Below are 9274 nucleotides of genomic sequence, written 5' to 3' on the forward strand. Positions count from 1 at the left end.
ATGATTGTTTATATTATGGATAAAATATGATCGAAGATTTAATTTTATTATCGATGGAAATGGCTCCCTGATCTTTCTTTTCTATCTATTCACCAGACGCTCCCTGCACTCGCACGAGGAGCCATGTCTGACCTCCTATATTTTGGCAACCACATGTGATTAAAAATTATCCACTCATAATCGTTTATGGGTCGTTTGTAGGTCTTTCATGGCGCCTTCCCGGCAAATGATAGTCGAACGTTTACTTATGAAATTTAAAACCAGTTTATCTAGAGAATTTAGGTATTCTTACATTCTTTTCAAGCCCGAGAGTGCGTAGGCGGTTTGTGCTAACCCTTGGAATATACAACTACTGTGAAATTTCTCAGTCCATTTTTGGGCGATTTGGAATATTGCCGGAATCAATTCTTTAATGTACTAGATCGACGTAATTTTGCGAGCGGAATCAATTGCGCGCAATCTAGAGTCACTGCGAGCAGTGCATCAAACACGGTAGCTAACAAAACGAAGAAATTTTTCAGTATTTCGTGGTATTTCCTCAACTGTTGGTAGCACCCCATCTACCCTGATTAGATATGGGGTATTCCATGACAGATCGTCGTGACCAAAAGTCTGACCCTTTCAGAATTAGTTTAAACTTTGTGAAAGCTTTTTGTCACTTGTCGAGATTATTAGAGATTTTTTTTAGATAATTATTCGACGAGGTTTAGACGTCAATATTTTATATGATATATGCAGAATTCGAGAATTTCCGAATTTCAATTAAGTATAACTTTTGAAAATTATTAATCATATAAAAAAAGTTTCAGTTTTGAGCGAAAACTAATATTTTTGCAATTTTTAAGACCTTTCAGCGGCCTCGATAAATTTTTTTATATTTTGGGGTCAAAGTTCACTTAAAACTGGAACTTTTTTATGTGCATATTTTTGTTATGTAATCAATAGTTTTCGAGTTATACTTAATTAATTGAACTTCGGATATCCTCAATTTCCGAATATATTACATCGAATGCTAACGTCTAAACGTCGTCGAATAATTAGTAGCTAAGCACTATTTGACGTTTTTCTTTTTTTTTTCAAAGAGTATACTTATACCTACGGTGTACTAAAATTAGTAATACACAAAATAAATATACGTACAGAGGAATCTCGATTATCCGAACCTCGATCATCCGAACCCTCAATTATCCGAACGATGGCGCGAAAGACACATTGTTGCTCGCTGCCACCGCCGTGAGCAACAATGTATCTGCGAGAATCGCGGGCATGCAAAACGCGTTACACCCGTTCGTCAATATAAAATTGACGATTTTATAAAAAAAAAATATAAAAAAGGCATTCGACTTTGTTCAGGTGTTTAAAATACTTCTGATTTCTCTTTTCTTTCATTCATTCAAAAAAACTAATACTACCGTAGCAGCGGGTAGGTGTGTGGGGATTCCGAGACACTCTCAGTCCTTCACGCTCGAGCCTCTGACTCTCACTGCTCTCTCGTGTCTCGACTTCCCCAGGGTAAACTTTAGGAATAAAGTCAGGTACCTTCCCCCCCCCCCCCCCCCTTCCTGCTACATTACAAAGATCGGAACTCAATATCAAATCTCGTGTGGTCTAAATCAAAACAAAAGTAGTACGACATGGTACGACAGTTACGAGCGTCAAGCGCTGAGGCTGCCGGCTTCTTGCGCCGACATATACCTATATACACACACACACACATATATATGAATATATTTCAACGTTAATATGTATGTCAAATTTTGTACTGTTTTTATGTAAAAAAGTGTTGTTTATGATCTCGTCCCAAAAAACCCACGTTTCGATTGTCCGAACTTTTGGTTATCCGAACTAGTCTCGGTCCCAATTGGTTCGGATAATCGAGGTTCTACTGCATACATTTATGTATTGATAAGAAACTGACAACGATAGATAATCCAGGATACACATTTAATGTAATTTCAATATTCATGTTAATAAACAACTGATTAATTGAAACTGGATCTACTTTGATTTCAAAGAAATTTTGAATATGCAAGTTTTGCGCCGCGTGGATGATCGATACGAGAGATCATAAAATAAAAAATATATTGAGTAGTGGGTACAATATACGGTTACGATCATAACATTTAAAAATTTTTATGCATCATCAGTGATACATGTTAATATCATTCAAAAATGCGATAATTTTTGCTCACATACGATAAAATTTCATCCCTGGTATGATATGCGCCATCTTTAAGGCTGCTAGACTGATCAACCGATGCGATTCATGCACTGCGGTGTGTTTTGACATTGAAGTGACAAGTTGGGTACTCGGCGCTCGTCCAATTGAATATCTCGAAAAAACACCACCTGTCTTATTAATTATTCCAGCAATATGGTAATTGCCATAGGATTCGAAGGGAGTGCCAATAAATTAGGCATTGGAATAATCCGCGACAATGATATTCTCTCTAATGTTCGACACACTTACATCACACCACCAGGGGAAGGTAAACTAACCTGCTTAAACTAGCTTCTCTTACACACCTTTTAAGATGATATAATATTCACACGTTACGACAAATACGTGTATGAGCTTTCTCACAGTAGGCAAAATCTTACTCAATGATATTCAAAATCGAGATAACGCGTAGAAATTTCAATATCTTCTTTGAATTATGAATACTCGAAATCTAAACATATTTCTGTAACGATTTTTCTCGTTTATTACGTCGTAATTCGAATTGATTTCTTTTAGTAAATTTTAATAAATATTTGCAAATCTACCTTGACTACAAATTTGTGCTTTAAGTATTGTACGAGGCAAGCATACGAAGCAATTGAGTGTTAATTTTACACCAAAGATTTCTAACTTGCTAACATTGATTCACACCATACAAAGTTGAGTTCAGTGGTTGAGATAGGTTCTGCAAGAAAATTTGATATCCGTGCCGTCTATGTATAAATGCAGGAAGTCTTGAAATTTCACATACATTTTGACGTCCTATTAAAACTATTCTACTGTTTCCTAACTCAGGTTTCCTGCCGCGAGAAACAGCGCAGCATCATCGCCAGCATGTTTTAGAAACGTTAAAATGCGCCCTTAAGGATGCAAGTCTTACCATGAAAGATATTGATGTAGTTTGCTACACGAAAGGACCTGGAATGGGAGCACCTTTAACAGCAGTTGCGCTAGTGGCAAGGAGTGTTGCGCAGCTTTACAACAAGCCTATAGTAGCAGTGAATCACTGCATAGGGCACATAGAAATGGGGAGATTAATAACGAAAAGCAAAGATCCAACAGTACTGTATGTTTCGGGAGGAAACACTCAGGTCATAGCATACTCTAGACAGCGTTACAGAATTTTTGGTGAAACAATTGACATCGCTGTGGGAAATTGCCTTGATCGTTTTGCAAGGCTTTTAAAACTGTCCAATGATCCTAGCCCAGGATACAACATAGAACAACTTTCCAAAGAGTAAATAACTAATTGATTATTTCTGCTTGGTTATCTACTTCAGGAAATATGCTATGCATTTCTAGAATTGTTCAAAATCTGGTAGCTGTTCAAGCAAAGTACAGTTTTGGATAATTCTTTACAATCAGTGGCACTGCAGAAATAAAAGATCAATAGCACTTTCAATCGACTATAGCATTTCACATTGTGTTATATAATAACGATTCACAAGATACTTCGTAACCTACTCTGTTTAATTACATTTTTTGATTAAATTCTTCGACATTCATACACTGGAAGGTCCAACGGGTTTGCAACCAAAAAATTCACTTGCCAACACTTTTGCAAATTTGGTTAGTCAATTTTTTTATAAGCTTCAATGACAAAAGTCCGTATTTCCAAAAAACTATGTACATGAGCATATGCGGAATTTATGTTTCAAATTTGCGTATGCCTTTTTTTCTCTACGAGTACTATGCATGCCTAGTAACTCAAGATTGAGAATTTCTGACACATCTCTGCTAATTATGACACTTTTCTTCATTCATTTAATGAATGCCATTTTCTATTTCAACAGAGGTCAAAAACTGGCGCCACTGCCATATACAGTCAAAGGAATGGACGTGTCATTTTCTGGTATCTTGAGTCACATTGAAGAACGACTACCCAAATGGTTGAAGAATGGCGAATATACAAACGCAGATCTATGCTTTTCTTTACAAGAAACTTTATTTGCAATGTTGATAGAAATAACAGGTAATTAAATGAGCTGACAAGAAAAAAATGCATTAACTTTTTAACTTGACATCAAACCGTTTATTTTGTTTATCTAACAGAACGAGCTATGGCACACACAGGGTCGCACGAAGTTCTTATAGTTGGTGGTGTCGGTTGTAATTTAAGACTGCAGAAAATGATGGCTGAGATGTGTGAGGAAAGAAACGCTACCCTTTATGCAACTGACGAACGATTTTGTATTGACAATGGAGTGATGATAGCTGTTGCCGGTTTATCACAATTCAACACGAGTGGTCCCACACCCTGGCATCAAACCACCTGCGTTCAACGATACAGAACAGATGCTGTGCATGTAGCTTGGCGAATTTGAGTCTTGAGGCGTAAGAACGAAATATTACATAATTGGATGTGTGGTAGGGGCGTGGCCTACATCTCGCTGTCAGGTGGAGAAAATTAAAATTGATGCCAGTAGGGTCAGTGAGAGGCTCTATTGGCTGGTTCTATCAGAATGACCTCACTGTTGATGGTTCAAGCGCTGTCCGCAGTTTGGCGTAGCAGACTATCACAGATGCCAATGTTATGAACTTTTCAATTTAGTAGCCATAAAGTACGCCAGTATGGTTGCATTTTGCTGCCATAAAATTGAACCTTATACAGAGACGTGTTCAATTGAGCACAAGTTCAACTGTAGGGTCGGAAAACGCGACCATAATGGCGTATCTTACGGCTTTTACATAAAAAAATAATGTTCACACCAAAGCCATACAACTTTCTGGCTTTGGTTCAAAAACTACTATTGCATGAGAATTTCAAGAATAAAATGAGCAACTTATATGTATAGTATATACAGGGTGAGTTTTCTCCGGGGTCTGATCTGGGAGGAGCTTGGATGTGCTGAGAGTCCGACTTCTATTCATACTCGTCCGCTTCAAAATAATAGTGTGTGATTATAGAGCAGATACGCTTATCTCTAAATCTGTTTACGTCCACACGTATAGCACACATCCGAAATACAATCTACTCACATGAGGGATTGTTTTGATAGCGGGATACAAGCATTGACACAGGACGAGTATGAATAGAAGAAGGCGGACTCTCACATATCCAAGCTCCTCCTAGATCAGACCCCGGAGAAAACTCACCCTGTATATAACGCAAGTAAGTTTGCTTTGATAAAGAATTGGATCAATACCTGTACATTTGTATATAATGTGTGACAAACATACATAGATATCCACGTTTATTCACGAATTCTGTACCTAATATATTATATTTATAATAAAATATACATTTATGTACATGATACAGCAAAAACTTCATAGCGGTGACAACACAGATAAATATCAAATTTCCAGACTTCCTGCCGTATTTTTTATGCTTTCTGTACACAGGCCAGCATTCAGTTTTGTTTGATTGCCATTATCTTATTAAATAATAGTCTACAATACTGTACTGACATGTGGTACAGAATTATTTGTTAAATTTGTCAAAAACAAGTTGAATATTGAAGGTGAAGACTTTTGAAAAAGACATCTTACGTTTGGAGTACCATAATTCCCTGTCTTCCTCATCTGTCACCAGCCTGAATATTATTACTGACACTTAATGTTCATATGATATTGGTACACATAAATACGTGTAAGTGATATATCGTTTAAAATCATTGTGTATTTTTCTAGATTCATTCAAACTGTCCAATATAAGTAGGTATTTGCCAGGAAGTGAACGAGACAAGGTTTCCGAGATCCGTTCCAAATTGCTACCTTCTTTGATGTTAATATAAAGCAATACGCATATTTTCTAAATCAGATTGATTCATTAAATCGGAAGTTTGTTTTCACAATTGACAAGCAGCGATTAACAAAATCTCAATGCTAAGCTTCATTTTAGTAATCATTCGACAAACATAAATACTAATTATACTGACCCGTGTATAACTTCTTACTTATTTATGTAGAGCCCCCCCACCCCCACTCACTCACAATAAGTAGCCAGCGGTTACCCTGACCCTGTTATTTGAGCATTATTGTATTTATTAAGTGTGCTTTACCATCAGAGTGAAGAAAGGAACTATCTTTTGTTGGAAGTACTGTAGTGCAGAATTCTCTAGTTCCAGAAACTTACTTTGCAAGCACTCGAGCAAAAACTGGTAGGTATATTATTAAATTTGATATAATTAATTTTATCAACATATAACAGGTCAACATTGAGATATTCCCATAAATCTTAATTATCTTCAAATAACAAATTGTACCACCATTTACCATGGAAAACTAATCAGGCAACTTCGAAATAATGTTTTCATATTGCATTAAATTAGCTCTATCATTTTTAAAGTTGAGAAAGTAGAAAAAAAACTATCTATCTTCAGAAATATATATCGTATACACGAATATATACATGCATATGTGTATGTATATAGGGTGATCTAGAAATATTGCCCCATAAGCTACCGTTGTATTCTTCATGAAAATTTGCGACTATAATGATATTTCTCATAGTAAATTTGTTATTTGTAAATTACTGTTTGAAATTGGCCAATTCGATAGCACTTGATGGCTCAGGGCAGCTGCTGAGTGCACAACAAATAAATGGGGTTTCGCCAGCCCTAGCAATCCTATTCTGAGCCATTAAATGCTACTGGATTGGCTAATGTGAAGTGGTTGTAATTTATAAAGAATAAATTTTCTATAAAAAAGTAAAAAACTTTTTAACCTCAGATTTTCACGAGGAACACATGGGTAGCCTATGGGGCGATAGTCCGGTGTCATCCTGTACATAGTATGTTTCATTTACTCCCAGTTTCTTGGTATACTTGTACACTCACTCTTCATAAAATATACAGATGTAAACTTGGTTTAATTAGGTATACACCTTGATTACTGGCCGAGAGGCTGGCCACGTCCCCATTGATAACCACCATACATATTTCTGCCCGGTCTCTGTGGTTCCCTTTGTGAAGGAGCGGTTCCAAACCCTCTGAGTCTTGAAGGAGGGAAATAAGCCTCGAGAAATTGAGGTGTGGCCAATAAATCTGGACCTCCGAATTCTTGAGGGTATTTAAACTTCAGGAAGAAGTACAAATGTCCCACTAGAATACCAACCAGTTCCAACATTCCACCGCCAGATATCACAAGATTGAAAGCAAAGAGAACCCATGGCAGATACATTGCTTTAAACTGCGTCCCTGTAATGACAATATCACATTGTTTTCTGTGTTTCTTTTTTTTTTTATTTAAACTCCACATTAAAATAAGTAAATCGGGACAGTAGGTGAATAACACAAGATAATAGGTCATACATTTCTGTGACAAAACACGGCAGAAATCCTGCTCGATATTGTAGTATGAATAGATAATGAATGTAGCTTTTATTTACAAGTATGCTATCTGATAAAGAAAAGAGTGAAAATTTTATTATCACTTTGATAGATACTACAAGTTTTTGCTTAAGATATTTGCTTGTTTCATGCTTTGATAATGAAATTATTTATAAAATAAAAAAAATTCATTTGAATCGCCCAATTGTCCCATATTTACTACGACAAAACTGTTTTTTTTTTTTATGCAGCATATTTCGAAAATCAAACAAATAGGGTTTTAGAATTCCCAATGCAATCAATTGTTTTAAGAATGATAAAAATCAAAAAAATCAATAGACTATTGACCCATTACGCTAACTTTTACACCTGTGGACTTTCAAAATATGGGAACAATTCAAATTGGGTTTTGGATATTTGGATATTTTTTTTTAGGCATTTTGTAAACCATTCAACCAACTGCAGTAGCTAAATATTTTGCCGTTACGGTTGTTACATTAACACAGCAAACTAGAATATCATTATTCTACAGGGAATGTGTTGGGTAACTTATGGAATAAATTGGTGTACGATTACAGCTAACCTTGCCGATCAATATTAAGTAAAACAAGTTTGAAAATAAGGGGCGACATTAAGTCTTATGCATCTATTTTCTTACCAAACCAAAAATTGACAATAGTGTCTCGGTTGAGATGACACCATATGTAGAGTACACTGAGTACCATAGGGTCCATGAGAAGTGGGAATTCTCCAAAGAGTCCAGCGATGACACAGCAAACCCAGTTAAACAGAAGCATGTAGAAATAATCAGCTGGTCGTCCATCATACTCGCCACGTTCGAGCCTTACAGAATAGTTGTAGATGAAATAACAGTTGATCATAAAGTGAAACCCAGTTGTTGGTCCAAGGGGATAATAAAATACGCTGGTAACGGCTCTCCATATCTCGAATTTGTGAACGAATGGAATGTAGAATAAAACGAGTCGTTCCGGACTGAAAATACCGAATCTTCCCAAAAGAGAGCATCCCACGGATAAAAGAAGCCACCATCTAGTAAATAATGGCTGGGCATTGAACCACTCTCTCAGTTCTGACATTTTTGCACCGTATTATCTATTCAACCACTTTTTGATGTACGGCACAAATCCAAAAACCGCGACGATTGTGTATTAAACCGTCAGATGACAAAATCCACCACTTCGCTGCCGACAACGATTACTCCGATATTGCAGCATTGGCTAATGCATAAGACACGGTTGATCTAAACTATACCAAGAGAAGAAACCTACTTGTTTTCCATGCCTTAAGTGATGATGAAAGAAATGGTGCGTTCCGAAATTAGCTCCCAGTGCTGCCAACAACCATTTATCTCCTTTGCGCTTCCAAGTTCGTGAGTAGCTCTGCTTCTAAAGCATATACTGCCGTTTTCCACTTATAGCGTTTTCCACTGGTTGCACTGAGTGTGAACTGAGAGCGTACTACCGGTAGATTTGTATTTCCAGCGTGTTCCACTGGCAGCTCGGGTGCGTGAATTTAGCACTGAGTGCGTAAAATATTGCCCTGAAATCGGGAGTCGGTGTCAAAGCAGTGCAATTATGGCTGCCGATCGTGAAAGAGTCTAAGTAGATGCTGGGACAGCAACTCTTTTATTAGATCTAATTTCATCTTCGTCTAGCAGTGATGATGGACTTGCTGGAGCCGAAAGATAGAGGAGAGATTCCCAAAATTTTAAGTTTCATAGGAGTAATCCACAGCATGTCCGATATCGAAGTATGGAAAC

The 9274-nt window shown here is 36.9% G+C and overlaps 2 protein-coding genes across 2 annotated transcripts; one reads left to right on the plus strand and one right to left on the minus strand.

The window, feature by feature from the left end:
- Nucleotides 1-2249: 2249 nt before the first annotated feature.
- Nucleotides 2250-7359, plus strand: Tcs3 (Probable tRNA N6-adenosine threonylcarbamoyltransferase Tcs3). Its single transcript, XM_046617509.2, has 4 exons — nt 2250-2489; nt 3017-3458; nt 4015-4193; nt 4274-7359. Exons 1-4 carry the CDS (start codon nt 2375-2377, stop codon nt 4543-4545), a joined length of 1008 nt encoding a protein of 335 aa, XP_046473465.1. The 5' UTR covers nt 2250-2374; the 3' UTR covers nt 4546-7359.
- On the minus strand, nt 4226-8754 carry Der-1 (derlin 1). Its single transcript, XM_046617517.2, has 2 exons — nt 8153-8754; nt 4226-7362 (listed from the first exon to the last, which is right to left on the minus strand). The coding sequence occupies exons 1-2, from the start codon at nt 8589-8591 to the stop codon at nt 7055-7057; spliced, it is 747 nt and encodes a 248-aa protein (XP_046473473.1). The 5' UTR covers nt 8592-8754; the 3' UTR covers nt 4226-7054.
- Between the last annotated feature and the right edge of the window lie 520 nt (nt 8755-9274).

Source organism: Neodiprion pinetum, chromosome 3 (genome assembly GCF_021155775.2).
Source record: "Neodiprion pinetum isolate iyNeoPine1 chromosome 3, iyNeoPine1.2, whole genome shotgun sequence".
Taxonomy (NCBI): Eukaryota; Metazoa; Arthropoda; class Insecta; order Hymenoptera; family Diprionidae; genus Neodiprion; species Neodiprion pinetum.

Excerpts from the sequence above, each read along its gene's own strand:
- Tcs3 (XM_046617509.2), top strand. The coding sequence starts at position 2,375 with ATGGTAATTGCCATAGGATTCGAAGGGAGTGCCAATAAATTAGGCATT. Across the intron at positions 3,459-4,014 it reads ATAGAACAACTTTCCAAAGA|AGGTCAAAAACTGGCGCCAC; the intron begins GTAAATAACTAA and ends CTATTTCAACAG. Across the intron at positions 4,194-4,273 it reads AATGTTGATAGAAATAACAG|AACGAGCTATGGCACACACA; the intron begins GTAATTAAATGA and ends TTTATCTAACAG.
- Der-1 (XM_046617517.2), bottom strand. The coding sequence starts at position 8,591 with ATGTCAGAACTGAGAGAGTGGTTCAATGCCCAGCCATTATTTACTAGA. Across the intron at positions 7,363-8,152 it reads TATTGTCAATTTTTGGTTTG|GGACGCAGTTTAAAGCAATG; the intron begins GTAAGAAAATAG and ends TTGTCATTACAG.